General features: G+C 45.9%; 1 protein-coding gene across 6 annotated transcripts in view; it reads right to left on the bottom strand.

Annotated features, from left to right (window-relative positions):
* The window catches only part of ADGRA2 (adhesion G protein-coupled receptor A2), a 62,238-nt gene that overhangs the window by 22,930 nt on the left and 19,008 nt on the right, over positions 1-20,300 (bottom strand). For 5 of the 6 annotated variants that reach the window (XM_020985273.2, XM_020985275.2, XM_020985277.2 and 2 more), the window contains one exon: positions 13,465-13,536. In XM_020985273.2, the coding sequence (XP_020840932.1) occupies positions 13,465-13,536 (72 nt within the window). Of the gene's footprint in view, positions 1-13,464; positions 13,537-20,031; positions 20,051-20,300 lie in introns of those variants that run through there. The other variant, XM_078149571.1, reaches the window with a different exon arrangement.

Raw genomic sequence — 20,300 nt, 5'->3', positions numbered from 1 at the left:
AGATGAGAAAAAGAGGTAAGCTTAGTCAGTCAGTCAATAAACATTTATTAAGCACCTGTTATGTGCCAGGCACTGTGCTAAGTGATACAGAGAAAGGTAAAAGGCAATTCCTGCTCTCAAGGAGTTCACAGTCTAATGGGAGAGACATGCAAACAATTAAGTATAAACAAGATACATACAGGATAAAATAGAGATAATCAATAGAGAGAAGGCACTAGACTTAAGGGATCAGGAAAGGCTTCCTGTAGAAGGTGAGATTTTAGCTGGAACTTGAAGGAAGCCAGGAAAGCCAGTAGGCAAATATGAGGACAGACAGCATTCCAGGTATGGGAGACAGGGAGGCAGAACCAAGATGGTGAAGTATTAGGAAGCAGTGTGGTGAATTCCCTCCACAAATTCCTCCAAATAAATCTAGAAAATGCACCAGACAGAATCCTGATGGAGAAATCCAGAAAAAGTTACAGTGAGTCATTTGTCCAGCCCAGCACAGCATAGGTATACATGCAGGTAGGTCTTTGGACACTAGGGATGGAGGTCAGATCAGGAGCACATGACTTGCGGAGCACTCTAGCTCTCAGGAGAGGCTGTACACCAGGGCAAGATGAGATCTCAGACTTATATCAGGGTATCAGCAGGTATGGCCCCATACTGGGGCACTAGACTCAGACAAGTGAGAGTGGCAGCTTTGTTACCCAATACCCAATTCCTGGTCACAGATTCAAGTTAGAGTGAGAAGGGAATCTTCTCAGGGGAGTGGTATTCCTGTGTAGGGAGGTACTGGACAGCTTACAGGAAAAAGAGGAAGTTCAAGAGGCAGCAGCAGCACCAGTGTGAGCAACCTCAGCTCAGGGGCTCACTTCAAGTATCTAGGCCAGCCTACAGAGGAATAACCAGGCAGGGATCCCAAACCAAAGAGAAGCCTGCAATTCTGCCACTCTGACCAACAAAGCTTTCCAGCTATTGATAGGAGTGGAGTCCAGCAGCCATTTTACTCTTGCATACTCTTGACTCAAAATCAGGTCAGGAATTTGCAAAGCTTAGATTGAGGGTGGAGGGGTAGTTGGGCAGCAATCAGATTTTATTCTGAATCAGACCACTTTGGGAACACTAAAAGGTTGCAGGTACCCAGCCTGCTCCTGAGATCCTGGAATAACATAACCAAGTATGGGGAAAGCCAGTGGAAATACCCAGAGTCGTTAATGGAATATCTTGTTCAAAGAACAGAAAGGAGGTCAGTGTCACTGGATTAAAGAGCACATAGGGTGAGGGGGGAGGGAAGTGTAAGATATAAGAAGACTGGAAAGGTAAGTGATTGGTTCATGATAATATAGATAGTTTGTGACAGGACCTGGACTTGAACCCAGGTCCTCTCACTTTGACCGTAGCATTAGACTCCGCATTTGAGTATGAGCTCCTTCAGAACAGAGACTGCCTTTCTTTGTATCCTCAGAGTTTAGCACAGTACCTGGCACATAGTAGGTGCTTAACAAATCTTGATTGCCTGACTGACTTTCATTCCAGCGTTCTTTCCATAATACTGTCTCCTAGTCATAGAATCGCAAAGTTAGAAGGACTCCAGAGACATCTAGCCCAACCCTAACCTGAGTAAGAATAAAGACTGTCAGAATTGAAAAAGCCCTTAGAGACCAGTCTAATCCCTTCATTTTTACAGATAAGAAGACTCAGCAATCTGCCTAGGGTCACAGAGTTTGCTTTGTCCAGTTTGCTCCTGACATATCCAAGAGCTTTCAGCATTCTTTTTCTTCTTCCATAATTCCCAGCTGACATAAACATAAAATACTAGGTGAGAGAAAAGGGAACAAATTATTTTGAAAACTCCAGGTTATATTCAGTCCAGGGAATTTACTCAGAAAGGTCACAGACCAAGGCAAAGAATTTGGATCTAGCATCTGCTGAAGGACATCCTGTTTTCTGAGCTTATATGAGGCTCCAGGGATAAAGTTTCCTCTAGTCTTTAAGTTCTCAACCTCTAGAAGCACTAAAACTGAGTCATGAAAGAAAAGAGAACGGCATCTTGGAGCATCCAGTACCTGGCTCTTGTGGGTGGTGACCAGAAACTCAAACAACTCCACTGTGAGTAAGCCATTCCCTTTCAGGAGGCAGATAGAGACCCAGGCAGATCCCAGCAACTAAGGAAGGGCACGGTGCTGAAAGGACAGCTCCCACACCTGCAGGAACCTGCTAGGCACTGGCAGGGCCCAAACCCTCCTCCTCTTTCAGAGTAGACAGCAGTACACAGCCACTTTCCTGGCAAGAAGGATGGGCCGATGTGACTGTTCATTCTCCACTTCTCCACTTTCCCCTCCCTTTCCCTCTCCTCCCCCGACACATTCTGGTGGGAGGAAAGGAAGAGGGGGTTGCGGGAAGAGGTACCAGCTGCCCTGAGCTCACTCAGCTACTATTCTCCCGGCCCCAGCACCTGTTACTGGTGGCTGTCACTGCGAGCACTATTCATATCTCTTTGGAGAAAAGTCCAGTGTCCCCACTCCCTCTTTACCACTCAGTTGGGTTTATTTCTATTTTCTTCATCACTCTTCCCTTTTGCTCCCTGTGCCCTCCACCCCCTGCTCCAGTCAAAACAATCAGGAGGCTTTGATGCATTCATTTAATAAGCATTTATTGAGCACTTACTGCATGCAGAGGACACAGTGTTAGGCACTGAGAAGAATAAAGACAGTTCACAACTACTTTATATCACTTATAGAGTGTCTTCTGAAAATGACCTTTCAAAGTAGGTGACATAAGTATTATTTCCTCTGTTATACAGGTAAGAAAACTAAGGCTCTTCTTAGAGAGGTTAAGTGATTTGCCCAACATCATGGTTCCTCGTTTCACAAAGCTTAAAGTCTAGGAGGGCAGTCATATCAACCGAAAGTCAACGAGCATTTATTAAGTGCCTATTGTGTGCCAGGCACTGTGCTAGGCACTGGAGACAAGAGGCATTACATAAATGGCTACAGTAGAAGGCAGAAAGATGTGTATCATAGGAGGAAAAGCACTGCTCCAGGAATCAGGAGGCCTAGGTTCAAGCTCAAGTTTTACCAGCTGGGTGTCTGGTCTTGGGCAAGTCATTCAACTTCTCTGAGGCTCAGTTTCCTTACCTGTGAAGACAGTTTGATAGAATTTCCTGCCTCAGAGAGTTGTGTAAAGCACTACGTGAATGTAAATTATTGTTCACAAAATGGCAGCATTTCCAAATGAGAAGAGACCAGAGAGAACAGCTAGTCCTAACTGCATCTGAACAAGACATCCCCTCCACAATATGTCAGTTGACAAACATTTATTAAATGCCTACTATGTGCCAGACATTGTGCCAAGTATTGGGGAATATAAATAAATAGAACAAAGCAACACCACTCACAAGGAACTTGCATTCTAATGGGAAGACAAATACATGTACAAAAACAAAGTAGAATAAATATAAAGAAAATAGTATAAAAACACACTCATTAAATACAAGGTAGTCTGGGTGGGAGGATACTAGCATTTTGTGGGATCTGCAAAGACTTTGAGTAGCATGTGGTGTTTGAGCTTCATATTGAAGGAAAAGAGGAATTCCATGGAGTGGCAGTGAGGAGAGAGTGTATTCCAGGCCAGTCTGGCTGGATGGTACAGTATGGGATGGGAAGTAATATTCAAATGAGCCTGGAAAGATATGGTGGGGCCAGATTGAGAAGGTTTTTCAAAGCTAAATAACCTAATGATGATAAGAAACCATCGGGAGTTCATTGAATAGGTGGGCAACATGGTCAGATCTGTGCTTAGGGAAAACTACTTTGGCATCAGTGTCAGATGGTCAATAAATAATTATTAAGCTCCTATTACATACCAGGCACTGTGCTAAGTGGGAATACAAATGTAAACAAAATAGCACCTATCTTCAAGGTTCAACTCAGGGGCATGATAGAAAAGTAGCACAGCTGATGGGAAATAGGAAGAAGAATGGGCTGTGACCTCTCCTGAGATGGATGTTTTGGAGTTCATGGCTCTGCCTTCCACTCAGAGGATCTGATCAGAGGGGCAGAGGGTACTGATGAGGCTGATTGAATTTTGTAAGATAAATGAGATTTGTATATGACAATGAGACAGTGTGCAGGGTCCACTGGAGTGGTGAGGGAGGAGGCAGAAACACCAACCGGGAGACTGTTCCATTTCACCACAAGAGGTGATAAGGGACTAAGGGTGTAACTATGTGAGGGGAGACGATGAGTCTGGTGTGAGAGATGCCACAGAGGTAGAAATGACAGAATCTGGCAATCGTTTGGAAATGGGGTTAGGGAGACTGAAGTATAATATATGCCTAAGTTATGGACCAGAGAAACAGGAAGGATGGTAGTGCCTTAGATAGAAACTGGGAAGCTTGGAATAGGAGAGTGTGGGAACAAAGATATTGGGTTTGGTTCTGGACATGTCGAGTATGAGATATCTCTGAGACATCCAGTTTGAAAGGTCCAATAAGCAATCAGGACTGCAGGTTCAGAGAAAGACTAGAGCTAAAAATACAGGTCTGTGTAGAGATTATAATTGAATCCATGGGAGCTGATGAGTTTACAGAGTGACAGTGTATGGCTAGGGTTTCTTAACCTTTTTTGTGTCAGTCATTAGTCAATAAATATTTATTGAGGACCTACTAGGTGCCAGGCATTCTGCTAAGTGCTGGGAATAAAAAGAATAATAAGAAAAATAAAAGACAGCCCTTGCCCTCGAGGAACTTACAGTTTAATGGGGGAAGACCACACATAAAAGCTGAAAAGGGGTGTGTGTGTGCGCATGTGTGTACTTGCATGAGAACCTCGAGCCAGAGGGAACCTGTGCTAGGGCATGACGGTTTCGGAGTTGAAACCAAGAAGAGTAGCTAATGGTAAATTTTAAAAATCTTTTAAAGACAAACTGCCATTTTGTAGTGACCCCCTCCATCTCATACTAGTGGCTCTGATTTTTTGAACCCAAGCATGAGGCTTTACACTTGGTTGCTTCTACCTTAGTAACATCTCCATTATATACCTCCTTCTTTCCTCTGACACTGCCACCACCTGGTGCAGGCCCTTACCACCTCATGCCTGGACTATTGAATAGCCTACTGTAGGTTGGTCTCCCTACTTCGTTTCTCCCCAGTCCAGAGTTCATCTTCCACTCAGCTGTCAAATTGATCTTCCTAAAGTATAGATCTGACTATGTCACTTTCCCCCCCTCACCTCATTTCATTAAATTTCAGTGGCTCCCAATTACCTCTAGGATGAAATATTAAAAAATCCTCTGTTTGGCTTTAAAAGCCTAGCCCCTTCCTGCCCTTCCAGTCTTCTGGAAGTCTTCTGTGCTGTTCTCACAAGACATTCCAGTTCTAACCGTTGGCCTTTTCACTATTTCCCCATGCCTAGAACTCTCTCCCACATCACCTCTGCCTCCTGGCTTCCTTCAGGTCTCAGCTAAAATCCCACCTTCAACAAGAAGTCTTTCCTGATTCTCCTTAATGAGATTACCGCCAATTCATTCTGTACATATCTTGTTTGAACATTGTTTGCATGTTGTCTCTCTCTTATTAGACTGTGAACCCTCAAAGGGCAAGACCCAACTCTGCCTTTCTTTGTATTGCCAGCAGCCTACACATTGCATATGCTTAATAAATACTTGTTGACATGGCTCTCTCTGATAATGTGATAAAAGAGGAAGGTAGGTACACAGTACCATGCTAGCTCAGAGGGGGAGAGAGAGATCACTTCAGGATAAAGGAGGCTGGTGGAGTGTTCAGTATGCCCAAGATACCATGGCATGAGGCACAACAGACACGCTGAAAATTGCCTAGCTACCCACCCCCTCTATCACACTCCAAGCAGGTCCTGAGACCCTCTCAGAGTCTCCAGGGAATCCTCATATCCTGGAAGGGGTTAATGAAGTCTACTCTCTCCTATTGAGGAGGGAGAGGGGAGGAAGCTGGGGTCAGTAGGGGGGAGGCCCTGTTCCTACCAGAGGCATGTTTTGCAGAGTCGCAGAGTCACTGAACAGAAATAGCTGGAGAGAGCAATAAAATACCCCGCCCAGCCCTTCCCATCAGCAGGGCACTCACATAGCTGACCACCACCCTGTCCTCCTCCTCCGGGACCCAGCCCTTTCCCTCTAACCTCATTGCTAACCCTGAAACCTGAAGTAGATAGGAGGGAGGGTGGGGGCAGGAAGAAGCCAGCGCCAATCCCCCGATGCCCCCAGAAGGGAAGGAGTCAAGGGGAGGAAGCTCTCAGGAGAAGGGACAGGCCTGGGGATGCCCACACACATGTGCTGGACTGGAGCACTCCCATACAGACATGTGCAGGATCCATCCATGCGCACAGATCCTGGGCGCACACACACTGCCCTTGGAGGCAAATTCGCCATCTTTCGAAGGGGCAGCCTGGTTGGTCTCCCTCCCTTCTCCACTCCGACATTCCCTGGGGCCCAGGCATTTGCCCCCTGGGCCAGTTGTACAGTCTCAGACTTTGGAAGGGCCTGGCCTCCCACCCCTCTGTAGGGGGGGTGGGGGGAGGACTGGCAGAGGGAAACACATTCCTCATTGTGTCACTTCCCTTCATGGGCTGCCAAGGGGCTGAGGCCGCAGCCCCTTCCCCCTCCGCCCCCCACCCCTTCCCTCTCTGCTAGCCAGTGTTTATTCCCATTTCCTCCCCCAGCCCCCACCCTGCCTGCCCAACTGATGCTTTGCAGATGGGGCTGAGTTGCGCCTGGGCTGCCCCCTCTACTCAGTCCCCAGTGCCTCTTCCTGCCTTTGGTTTCCTGCATGCAGCCTCTAGACATTTGGGGGCCTCTTGGAGCCCAGGGGTCTGGGCTGGGGAGCCTCATATTCAGGGGAGTGGTAGTGAGGACAGCCCCTTTCTAACTTCTGACCAGTTGAGGCCAGTAACTAAAAAGAAGGGGAATTGGTGGGCTGGAAATAGGCTGAGCCCAAGGTCCCAGTCAGAGCTACTGCGATGATCATCCAGATTCCCACCTGGCTGGGACACAGCTGAGTGCCAGCTGGACCCTTCCAGTTTGGGTAGAGGACAGGGGCAGAGGGAATTTCTCTAATAGATGCATAAAATGTCAGAGCTGCAGGGGACTCTATTAGAAATCATCTAGTCAAGGGATTCTGAGCTTGAGGCCCATGGACAAAATTCAGGATGTCTATGAACTTGCACAAAGGAAAAAAATCACCTCTTTATTTCAACATGATTGCTTTCCTTTGTAATCTTAAGTCTTTCATTTTATGCATTTAAAAACACTATTCTGAGAAGATGTGCACAGACTTCACCAAACAGGTCCATGACACAAAAAAAGGTTAAGAACCCCTGATCTAGACCAACACCTTCATTTTACAGATGAGGAAACTGAGGTCCGGGCAGTAGAAGTAACTTACCCAAAGTCATACAACTATTTAGTGATACAGCTGGGCCTAGAACCCAAGTGTCTTGATACCCAGCCCCGGCTCGGTGCATTCCCCCTCCCCACCCCTACTCTCTTTCTAAAAAGGCCCCTTCCCTCTACTCTTCCACCCTCACTTATTAACTTCGATACCACACATCTTGTACCTATGCAAAGGCAGCCTTAAGCCACAGGCAGGAGGGTGAACCAAGAGCCATCCCTCTGACATTCTAGCCTCTGCTCGTCAGTCCAGACGTGCATGAAGGGGGCTGGGTGGAGTGGCCCAGAGCTGGCTCCCTCTAGCCCCCACAGACCTCCCTGCCTGTGAGTTTGGAAACCAAATTACAGGGTCTGAGGCCACAGAACAGCTTCCCCTGGGGCCCTACAGGACTTCCAGGGTTAATTAGAACGTGGAGCCTGGCTGACAACTTGTGGAGAACAGCATCCTGGGCACCCACGTTCTGTTTGTCTGGGAACAAATCTCTAGGTGGCAGCTGTGAAAGCCAAGTGGCCTGGCTCCTCCTCACATTCAGGGTCCTTCTCCAGGCTTTCTGTCCTTAGAGTACTGTGGACATCTTGCCTTTTCTCGACGCCTCAGTTTTCCCTCCCGGGTCTAAAGGAGAGTGGCCCCTTTAGCTTCTCCACAAGAGGTTTGGTGGCAGCTTCTATCCCAAATTCCTCCCTAGTTAATACGGGGGTGGAGGAAGGAGGGAGGCGGGAAAGGCAGCAGAAGCATCCTCATATCCCTGCCCCCACCCACAGGCTAATAGAAACCACCTGGATTGTGAGGAACACACTCTCTCTCCTACTTCCTCCAGCGCTGATTCTGTTTCTAATGAGTGCCCCAGCACCAGCCGCATACCAGCCCTCAGGGCTCATTAATCTCATTAGGCAGCTACAAATCATTATGGGGCCCACCGAGTTACCTTCCCCAAGCCCTTTGCCTCTGGCTCAGACACACGTGTCTGTGTGCGTGCATCGAGGAGAGTAACTTTCAAGGGCACAGAGTGAGATGAGTGCTCCTAAGCATTCTCCTTCTTCCCCTTCCTTGTTTCTGCCCTCAGAGGGTGCTTCTCCCAGCTGTGGGACCCTCAGTGGACTGGGAAAGGTTTCTGGGGGGTTGCCTCATTTGACATTCACAGAGTTACGGACCATTTTATCCCGCTTTCTCATTTTCCAGATGAAACACTAAAGCCCAGGGTGAAGTGACTTCCTCAAGGTCATGCAGCTAGTAAATGTCAGAGGCAGAATTTGAACCCAGGGCTTCCTAACTCCAGGTTCAGCAAACTATATAAATCACCTATTTCTGGGAGCATGGTATAGTGAAAAGAATCCTGGATTTGGGAGTCTGAGGACCTGAGGACCTCAGCTCTTTTATTTTACTACTTGTGTGACATCAGGCATTTTATTTCCCTTCTCTGAGCCTCAGTTTTCTTCTCTGTAAGGGGTTGGAACAGATGTTCCCTAAGGTCCTTTCCTGCTACCAATTCTTTTAATATTCTCCAGTACACTTCTGGCGGAGGGAATCACCATTAGGGGTAGTGTGTGTGGGTGGATGCAAAGGAACAGAGAAAAGAATTTTCAGTCTAGCAACAATTTAAATTTCATTTGAAAACTGCCTGAGACTAGACTGGGTAGGTGGATGTAAATAGGACACACATTCCAGGGGAGGACAGGAGGGAGCAGCCTTTTTTTGCATGTAACCAGGCTGAGCCCTTCTGGGTGGTGGGTGCCAGAGGCTGGATCTGAATCGCTCCTCCTCTTCAATGTGGAGCTCTGACCCAGGGCTCCCCAGATGAGACTTCCTGGCCAGGAATCAACTAAGTGCCCCTCCCCTTTTCATATTTTTCCAGTCTCTGTGGTTCCCATCCAAAATCAAAGCCTTAGCCAACAAAACCCTGTAAAAGAAGTATTCTGAAGACCATGGGGGTATTTTCCCCTCTCCTTTCAGAGCACAGACCTCTGGAGATCATCCCAGACGTTTTCCCTGTCTTTACATACTCACCTTCTCTCCCACACTCATACAGATGTGAGTTACCCTCCCTTCCCTGCATAGACCAGAACTTGTACAACTGCATAGGTGGCTTAAGGGAGTCCAGTGGGGCAGAGGCAGGCAGAATAAATGACCGGAATAAAGGACCAGAATTTGGCCAGTGGGAGACTGATGGACAGAAAAAGGTATCAGTGAGGAGCAGCTTACTATAACAGGACTATTGTTAGACTTGGTGTTAAGAGACCTGGGTTTGAATCTAGTCTTTGACACTTCCTAGCTTTGTGTCCTTATCAAGTTATTCTGAGCCTCAGTTTCCTCATCGGTAAAATGAGGAGATTGGACTAGATCATCACTAAGGTCTCTCCCAGGGCTAATAGATCATTAATGTAATAATTAATTAGCTCATTAATGAGCTAACTCATTAATAAAGCAGCAGACAATCTGGGAAGGAGAGCCCAGGTTTCAGGCACCAAAGCTCTTCTGAAGTTAAGAAGCAGCGACCTAGATTCCTAACTGCTTGCGTAGAGAGAGTAAAGCCACTTGGTCAGCTTTTGGCAGCCAGAGATAGTTTTAAAATCTCTGCTTTTGTGTCTTCTCATTTTCTCTGTCAAATTATTTTAGGCTTATCATAGTATAAGTCTTAGAGAATGTACCAGTTCATGCACACATACTGTATACACACATTCTTGCTGCAGAGACACACTGAATAGATAGATGCTGACTGTACACCCTTCCAATACACATAAACTGTACATGCACACACACACTCTTGAATATTCAGATATGCTCTTACTCTCCCTATCTTCTGATCTGCAACCACAGCCTTTGCTCATGGTGCCCAATCTGATTACAGATTTTTTTTTTCAGCCCCTTCCTCTCTCTCTCTATCCAACCAATCATCCTTGTGTTCCAGATTTCAAGGATCCCAATAGGACTTGATCAGTTTTCTCTGCTCCCACCAGGACCCTAACAGGCACACTTATGGGGAAGGATCCATTTGATGTTCTGTGGAGGAGTGATGGGGGTAGAAAAAAGGTAAGGAGGGGCAGCTAGGTGGTGCAGTGAATAGAGCACCAGCCCTGTAGTCAGGTTCAATGAGTTCAAATCTGGCCTTAGACACATAACACTTACTAGCTGTGTGACCCTGGGCAGGTCACTTAACCCCATTGCCTAGTCAAAAAAAAAAAAGGGAAATGAAAAATTTTGAGCTGAAAGGGATTGTTGCTGCCTGATATTTGTTTCAATAGAGTTACAGTTAAAGGCATCAGAATCAGAAGCCACACCAATAAAGACCTTAAAGATCATCTTTTTTGTTGTTCAGTTGTTTTTCAGTTGGTCAAACCAAACCATCTTCATGATACCATTTGGGTTTTTCTTGGCAAAGATACCAGAGTGGTTTGCCATTTCCTTCTCTAGCCCATTTTACAGATGAGGAAGCCGAGGCAAACAGAGTTAAGAGGCTTGCCCAGGGTCACACAGCTAGGAAGTATCTGAGGCTGGATTTGAACTCGGAAGATGAGTCTTCCTGACTCCAAGACCCAGTGCTTTATCCACTGCACCACCTAGCCGCCCTAAAGTCATCTTTACATCTCAGTAAAAATCTATTGCATTTATTTTACTCTCAAACACTCATTTTACAGACGAACTAAGAGCCAGGGCGGTGACGGATCTAGGTCACATGACCAGGTTTCTTGAAGTCAAGTCCACTGCACTTTCCATAACCTCATAGATGCTCTCATACAAGCATCAAATCAATTCAACAAGCATTTAATTATGTGTTTCAGGTATTGTCTAAGTCAGGGTTGGGGAAGCTGCGGCCTCCAACATCATACGTGGCCCTCTAGGTCCTCAAGTGGCCTCAAAGCTGCAGGTTCCCCAACCCTGGTCTAAGTGATTGGGGTACAAAGTTTAAAATGTCCTGCTTATCTTCTACCAGTGTAAGTCATGTACACAGAAAACAACAATACAGAACAGGGAGTGAATGGAACAGAAAAAGAGATCAGATAAAGTATACAAGGGTTACTTGAGACAGAAGACAACACTAATTGGGAGGTATGGGGGAGATGAGGGTGGGTACCTGAGCTGAAACTGAAGGATTCTGATAGGTGGGGATGAAAAAGGAGTGTGAATTCCAAGTATGGGGCTGGGGGTCAGGGGGTCACGACAGCTTGTGCAAACATACAAAAGGCAAGAGATGGAATGCTGGGGTCAGGGAGCAGCTGGAAGTCCAAGAGGGCTGGAAGACATGAGTCTTGGAGGGGAGGAATTTGAAACAGGACTGAAAAGGTGGGTTGCAAGCAGACTGTACATGAAAGCAGAAAGAGAAGTCCTAGGCTTTCATTCTCTTTGCTTCTCCTTAATGAATTTCCAGCAATAAAGACATCTTCTCCTATCTTCCCTCCCTCGGTCCTTTCTTTAGACCATCTGACTTAGGGAATGTCTTTAATAGGACTTGTGATTTTCATCCCTGTGGGATCATTCTCCCTCTACCCATGAAAACTGCAGCCCCATCTAGGCCTTGGTAGGAAGTCTTCTTGAGTGCTGGGCAAAAAATAACCTTAGAACCTTCAAAAATCAAACACCACCTTTACAGGAAGACTTTCCTAATGCCCCCTAAAGCTAGTGCTATCTATCGCTCCTTAACTACCTTGTCTTTCACCTTTGTTCAGTTGTTTTCAATCGTGTTCAACTCTTTGTGACCCCATTTGGGGTTTTCTTGGCAAAGATACTGAAGTGGTTTGCTATTTCCTTCTCCAGCTCATTTCACGGATGAAGAAACTGAGGTAAACAGGGTTAAGTGACTTGCCCAGGGTCACACAGCTAGTAAGTGTCTGAGGCTGGATTTGAACTCAGGAAGATGAGTCTTCCTGACCCCAGGTCTTGTGCTCTATTTGCTTGGCCACTTAGCTGCCCTGCTCTTTAGCTACCTTGTATTTTTTATCATTATATTGATCATATTTATTTACATATGTACTTTTTGTCTCCCCCAATAGAATGTAAGCTCCCAGAAATTGTTCTATTCTTTGTATTTGTATCCCTGTGGAAGCACCAGACACGCTGTAGGCAAGGGAATGAACTTCCTCGTACTTAGCTGGCCCTCTGAAGAGGGACTGTACTGGGCCCATATGCAAAGCCTTCCTAGCTTGGCAAGACCAGTAGGAGTTTGTGCTTTCCTGGAATAGCCCTCAATAACAGGGTCACCATCACAAGAAGATAAGGAACAGGGAGGAGGCTATTAACAGAGATCTCCTGAGTTGTAACAAGCATGGAGTGAGTGGAGCTTTGCCTTAGGGTGCCTACATGGAAGGGGAAGCAAGCTTTCTTAGATCTCCCAGTCCACCCTGGCCACTTTCCATGGCCCTGTCACTGTGGCACTCTTCCCAAATGACCCTCAGCTGATGAACCTCACCGCCTCTTGTTGGGGTAAGAGATGAGCCGTCCCCTCTCCTACCATAACCGAATCAGAAGTCGGCTTGTCCTCTGCACTGCTACTGGCCTCCCCCCATTCATTGACTACTTTTTGCCCCAGATGAACATATCCTAATCGTAGCTGTATACACTGCAAGATCAAATCACCGAGCCAATGACCCCAAGCGAGATTTGATTCTGGGCCCCAAAGAATGACCAGCTGGTACTCCAGGTTGGCTCATGCCTGCACTAGCCAGCAACTAAGAACTGATCAATCAATAAACATTTATTAAGTGCCTACTATGTGCCAGGCCTACAATGTGCTAAGCACTCGGATACAACAAGAGGCAAAAGATGGTCCCTGCCCTCAAGGAGTTTATAATCTAATGGGGGAGGTGACACAAAAACCAAATATACACAAAGCAATCTGTATACGGGATAAATAGGAATTCTTAAGGGGGCCTGGGGAAGGCTTCCTTTAGAAGGTGGGATTTTAGTTGGGATTTAAGGGAAGCCAGGGAGGTCAGTGGTCAGACTTTCACTATCATCTCCTACCAGTCTCTCCTCTACCACCCACATCAATGCCACTTGCCCCTACCCCTTCCCAGGGTGGAAGCCTGGAGGGAGATGAAGTTGAGTTTGCCTCAGACACTTACAGTTTCTCCAGCATGTGAAGTCCAGAGAAAGAGCCGTTCCGGAGCCCGGTGAGTTTGTTATTGCTTAGGAGCCTGTGATGGGTAAAGAACAAATGGGAAGAAAGGTCCTGTTACCGGCAGTAACACTAGACAGACAAACTGCCTGATGCACCTCCATTCATAATTTCCTAGTGTACTTGATGGACGGGGTCAATAGTAAAATCCAAGTAAAGGTCCCTCCTTCAGATCACAGAGGACAAGGAGGTTGCCTTCAGATCTCTTCCTCTTCAGTGAGACTTCCCAAAGAGCCTTCCACACCGAGGGAAGGAAGCTAGGCAGGGAGAGTGGGGACTGGGTTCCTTTGGACTCTGGCCCCCCTGGAATGGAAGGAGAAGGCTCGGTGGTTCAGGGACCTCCCAACACTGTTGCCTCCAAGCTATCCTCTGCCACCGTTTGGGTCCCCTATGCAAAGGATGCGGGAGTTTTAGCTACATGTTTATACCCAACCAACACTACCCCCTCGAAAGCCCAACTTCAGTTGAGGATGAAAATCCGTCTCCAAGGGGTCAGCGATAGACTGAAGGCTTTGGGAGCAGCTCTGGCTCGAAGCTGAATCTTTCCCAGATTTCTTTGGCTTGCTTTTTTCCCTCAGTGAGGGAGGAGGGAACCCCTATTTAGATGGCACCCCCTTCTCCCATCATAATGCTTTTTCCTCCTCATCCTTTCCACTAGCCCCTTTTCAGCCAGACCCTCAAAAGCTTCAAGTGGAAAGGCCCCGGGTTCATGAGCAGCACAGTCAGGGGCCCAGCCAAGGGGTTCGGTCACTCCCAGCTAATTGCTCATTAAAGATCTTTAATGAGCCTCTTGGTATCCATTCCCAACCCGAGGCAGTTTCCCTTTCCTGCAGCCTGGGGAGAGATAGGTCAGAGGAGGGAAAGGCTGGGATTCTGAGTCTTTCAAGGGAAGGCCTTTTAGGAAGAGACTGGGATAGGACAGTCCTGGAGGAAACTTCGGGCAAGTCTCCTAACCTCAGAGATCACAGATTTAGAGCTAGAAGGGACCTTATAGATCATTTAGCAAAAACTGAATTATTTTACAAATGGGGAAACTGAGGCCAGGAAGTGTTATGTGACTTGCCTAGCATCCCACAGTTGTAACTGGCTCATCCACGACTCCATTAAGCTACAAACCTTCCTGGGTCTCATTTTCTCTGTTTGTAAAATGAAGGGAGTTAGATAGTATCATCTTTAAGGTAGGATTTCTTAACCTTTACTGTGTCATGGACCCCTTTGGCAGTCTGGTGAAAACTATGGATTCCTTTTGAGAATAATGTTTTTAATTGCACTTAGATAAAATGCATAAGATTACAAAGGAGGGGCAGCTAGGTGGCTCAGTGGAGAGTGCACCTGCCAGGGAGTCAGGAGGACCTGAATTCAATTCCAGCCTCAGACAGCTGTGTGAGTCACTTAACCCTAATTGCCTCAAAAAAACTTACAAAGGAAGCCAAATACATTGAAATAGCTATCAAAATATTTTAAAAAATAGTTCTTGGACTCTAGCCCCTACTTCAAGATCTCTTCCAGTAGAATAATCTGAGGCTCCTATCAGTTCACTGGAACTGGGCTGTTAGGAAGTGGAAGGACCCAGGTAACAGGCATCAAAGCCACTGGCCATCTCAGCCACCTGTCTGCACTGGGCAGCTAAAGTCTGAGGCATGAAGAGGAGGGAAAACTTATTGGATTAGTGAGGGAGAAGAAGAAATAGCTCCTCTTCCCCTCACTCCCTTTTCTGACGTCAGAGGGAGTGAGAAATTTTAAAATCCTAACAGGGCACTCTGTGTGTGTGTGTGTGTGTGTGTGTGTGTGTGTGTGTGTGTGTGTGTCCCCAAAGCATCCTCCCACTCAATTCGTTAGCCACAAGACTGTGGTTAATAGAGTAAAGCAAATCATCAGAGTCAGGAGGCTGGAGATAGGGAACGATGAAGGATCTGGGGGAGCCCAGCACATTGCATTCCTGTCCTTGGAGGGGATAGAAGAGAGGTAGGGAAGGGATGTGATGAGAGCCCCAGACTTCAAATCAGGACTTTTAGCCACTTATTAGCCATGTGACCTTGGGCAAGTAATTTTTCTCTGGGCCTCAGTTTCTTCCTATGTAAAATGAGGAGTGTAGGCTAAATGGTTTCTGAATGCCTTTCTAGCTCAGCAGTGGGATCCTATTTATATTCATCTTAGCACCTAGAATTTTGGACCCCACCTAAGGCCTGGCAGAGGTGCCCCATTTTATGCTAGAACCATCCTATTTCTTTCTCTTCAATCCTCTATCTCGGGGGTGGGGTGGAAATTGTTAGTTCTTGGAGTCTGCAGCAGTTATGAGTTAGACAGTTAGAATTAATGGTGGAAAGTGGTGTGTGACTAAATCAAATCTAAGCTATTGGAATAGGGAGTAATGGATTCCACCCAGTCCAGAAAGGGGAATTTCTCCTGGCCTGGCCTTGGGGACTAAGCTCCTTCATCTGGAGCTAGCTGCTCCATCCCTAACAACCTCTCTAGGATAGCCCTCTGTGTGGGCAAGTCAGCTGCTGACCACATTTCTGGACCCTTGGAAGACTGGAAAAGCAAAGTTCCCAGCCACAATGTGGTTTTTATGACTGTAAAAAGGGAGTACCCTAGCTCACTCCCCAAAGCAAAGGTCAAAGGGTGCCAAATGGCTTTCTCATTATCCTCCACCATTAATATCAATGAGTAAAGACTATTACTCTCTATTCACTGACATCACCAATACTTGAATGTCAGTAAGGCTCTATCAAGGGATGTGCTGGTCACTGTTTAACAACTGGCTCTCTAAGAGAAAAAAATATTTTAAAGTTTAATTTGCATTATTAACATTTTTCTCCATCTCTTTCATAAATTGAGAAATCAACAAAATAACAAAGCAAGTCCTGCTTTTGTAGCATTCCCTGATTTCTAAGTTACAAATGCTTTTGCTCTGAAAAATTTAACAACTGGGTCTAACAAGCCCATAGGAGATGGTTCCAGGACACCCCTGATTCTATCTACTAGCAAAAGTGGAGAATTTATGCAAATATAGATTTAGAGTTAGAAGGGACTTTACAGAGCACCTTTATTTAACTTCCTCATTTTCTAAAGGAGGATATTGAGATCCAGAGAAGTTAGGTGATTTGCCCAAGCCACAAAATGTCAGAGATTGTATCTGAGGTTGTAGGACTCCAAAACAATTAATCATTCCATTGTGCCACAAAGGCTTCTCTTCTAGATCAGAGGTTCCCAAACTGATTTGGCCTACTATACCCTATTCAAAAAATAACAAAACAAAACTGCTCATTGCCCTACCCCTCCAGAAATCTTCTTTCTTTCACCCTTTAACACTTTTTTAAAAAATTTGTGTCATTTCAAAAAGATATACAATTTTTAAAAATGATGCATCTTAAATTTAACAATTTAAATTTAAATATTATTCAATGCAGGCTTTTCCTGCAATAAGTCATTACATGTATATTCCCGCTGATGCATGCTGGACTTCCTGACAATGCATGACATGCTTGCCTGCCAACACTTGTTTGTTAAGACCTGTCGGTGGACTTGATCACTGATAGATTATAACTTGCATTTTGCGTGTTTATTTGGAAAATAAAATGTACCTCTGTTACACTACAGATGAAACATGTACAAATGGTTTTTCAAAATTTTCTTCTCTTCTTTCCTTATGCTTCCACCACCCCCTTATTTTTATTCAATGCCCCTTAATTGTACCCAGACTACTACTGTCCCCCTGGATCATTCCAGCACCCAGGGGGCAGTATCCCCACTTTGGGAACCTATGGTCTAGATGATTCAAGCCCTGGAATGCACCATCTTTGCTTTAGTGATTTGGGTATTTCCAAGAAGTTGGGTTTTGTCTTAAATGACTATGAAAGTTAGTTTCACCTCCCCACTTTGTTCTGTGAACAGATTTCCACGTATGCTTAACACATAGTAGATGTTAGTTCCAAGTAGTTGTTAGATGAATGAGGGATAGGTTCATTCTTTATAGAGATTGTTAGGATCTAGTATTATTGGAATGGGTAGGGCACCTACCTATACTTCAACGAGCACTGATGAACATGGTTGTCCCAAAGACTCATAGAATATTGGAACCACAAGGGACCTTAGGTTCCTTCCTCATTTTACAAAGGAGGAAACTGAAGTCCAGACAAGGAAAGGCGCTAGTTAAGGGTGGAGCTGGGTCTAGAATCTCCTGCTTCTTATTCCATTGCTTTTTCTATGACAGGAAAATCGAGTGAATGCTTTTGTCTCTGAGGATGTCTTATGGGGCCAGGGGGAGACTGGCAAATACAGAAAGCCATCAGGGCAAGAAGGAGGGAGAGAAGAAAGGAAGGAGCCACAACCCCAGCCCTTATGCCACTCCTTCTGGATGCTGTGCCAGCCTCTGCCCAGGCTTCACATCCCTCCAGACACCACCTCAGCCTGGCACAACAGGCTTTTCTAACCACACCAGGGACTCAAGGGGACAGGTGGGTTTCCCTTCCCAACCACTTCGGCTCTGCCCCACAGTGTCCTGGCTCTTCCAGAATAAACATTTTAAGAGTTCTTTTCCCCCAAACCCCTGATTCACCCCACATCCCCTCCCACCATACTGAACCCAAGTACTTCCTGGACAGAGGCGAGCCAAATGCTGGAGTCTTGGGCACTGAAACCTAGGATCAAGGGGAGGGGATGTGGGCAGAGTCTATCACAAAAGGCTGGAGTCCTGTTCTAGTCACTTGCTTCAATCAAAGGGGAAGAAGGAACAAACTTAGTTACCACTAATGAGATTAGAGACTTAAGCAGCAAGGGGCTTGAGTTGCTGTTGTTTTTCTTTTTTTTTAAACCAAAAAAGAAACTTGTTAGATTCCCTTCACACAGCTAGGTGGCACAATGGATAGAACATTGGGTCTGGAGTCAGGAAGACCTGAGTTCAAATCCAGCCTCAGACACTTAATAACTGTGTGAACCTCTGACTGCCTCAGTTTCTCACCTATAAAATAAGGTTCGTAACAGTACCTGCCTCATACAGTACCTGGCACATAGCTGGTGCCTAATAAATGTTTGCTTCCTTCCTTTCTTCCAAGGAGGCAATAATGAAATAATAATTGTAAAAAGCTTAGTACAGTTAGCACATAGTAGGTGCTATATATATATATTAGCAATTATAGCCCAGCCATCCCTTGTCAGAGAGAACATTTTTGCAGTCATGAGAGAATCACAAGGTGGGAGAGAGGGAAGATGGCTTCAGATCATACATATCTCTCCACATGTATGTGAACATAGGCTCTAGTCACACACAAACACACACATCATCACAAGAACAACACCCCTATTCTGACCCAGCTTCCGATTCAGATTCCACAAAACACACAGTGGAAAGAGGGCTAGACTTCAGAGAGTAGAGATTCTGGTTCAACTCCTCACCCTAGAGTTTACCAGCTGTGTAATCTTGAGCAAGTCAACTCTTTGAACCTCTTCTTCTTGTGTGGCATAGTGGAAAGACCAGAAGATTTGAGCTTGAATCCAGATATTGCCCTCTGCCACTGAGCCTCAGTTTTCTTAGCTATAAAATGGGGAAATGTTTATCTATATCCATGACCTTCCAGGACTGTTGTAAGGATCAAATCAGTCACAGACAATATGCTTATCAAATATGCAGGTGACATAAAATATTACCGGTTAGTGTAATGTTGGCTAGGGAGGGTCTACCCACCTCAACTTTGAGTGTCTATGGATGAGGGCACAGGATGTTAGAATGTGAACTCCCTGACAGCAGAGACTAGAATCCTTTTCTATTTGTACCCCCTTCATGTAGCCCAGTGATTTGCATACAGTAAGCACTTAATAAATGCTTCATTCATTCATTTGATGTGTACCTCTGCACGGGTGTGCTCCCGTAGAAGGCTTGTGATGATTAAATGTAAATGTGATAATATCTGTAAAAGCGCTCAGCACAGTGCCTGGCACATAGCAGATGCTTAATCAATGTCTCTTCCGTTCCCTTCTCCTCCCCATCTTCCTCTCCCCTTCCCTGTCTCCCTGGCCATATATATATGGTGAGCTGCCTAAGGTTTTAACATCAAATGGTTCAGCAGAGATGAGCCTGTGGCACAAGGTCAGTATCAGCTATGTGCTTCTCAGCCCTTCCCTGTTCTCTTGGGTTCTCTTCAGTGTTAGAGCTGATGGGACCTTGAGACTCTGAGGGACATCTAGATGGCACAATAGATAGAGCACCAGCTCTGGAGTCAGGAGGATCTGAGTTCATATCTGGCTTTGAGCATTTACTAGCTGTGTGACCCTGGGCAAGTCACTTCATCCTGTTTGCCTCAGTTCCTCACCTGTAAAATGAGCTGGAAAAGGAAATGGCAAACCATTCGAGTATCTTTGCCAAGAAAGCCCCCACAATGGGGTCATGGGGACACAGGGAGTCAGACATGGCGGAAACAACTCAACAACAAGAAGAAACTCTGAAGCTTTGCCTTCAATGCAAAGTCTTGGGCCAAGGGATCCTTGTGTGAGATCCAGAAACCAAAACCTTCCTTACCTACTTAAAAGGGATTAATAGCTCAGCGCACCTAGAAGGTGCCTTAGTGCTAGAGTCTCATGGTCAGGATACAGGGCTTGAACAGTAGAAGTTTTGATGCATGGAGTTCAATGGCCACCAACGCACTTGTAGGCAACTCCAAGTGGCAGTGGGAGCTGTGTGTAGAGTAGATAATAAGGGATCTGGCAGAAAGGGACTTCTAGTACCCCTATTCTGAAGCAGCAGATTATGGATGTTGAGCCCAAGGGGAGATAAGGAAGAGTACTATC

The sequence above is a fragment of the Phascolarctos cinereus genome, unplaced genomic scaffold (genome assembly GCF_003287225.1).
Source record: "Phascolarctos cinereus isolate Bilbo 61053 unplaced genomic scaffold, phaCin_HiC Scaffold_2;HRSCAF=192, whole genome shotgun sequence".
Taxonomy (NCBI): Eukaryota; Metazoa; Chordata; class Mammalia; order Diprotodontia; family Phascolarctidae; genus Phascolarctos; species Phascolarctos cinereus.
Note: the sequence above shows the minus strand (reverse complement) of the source record. Positions and strands in the feature narration are given on the sequence as shown.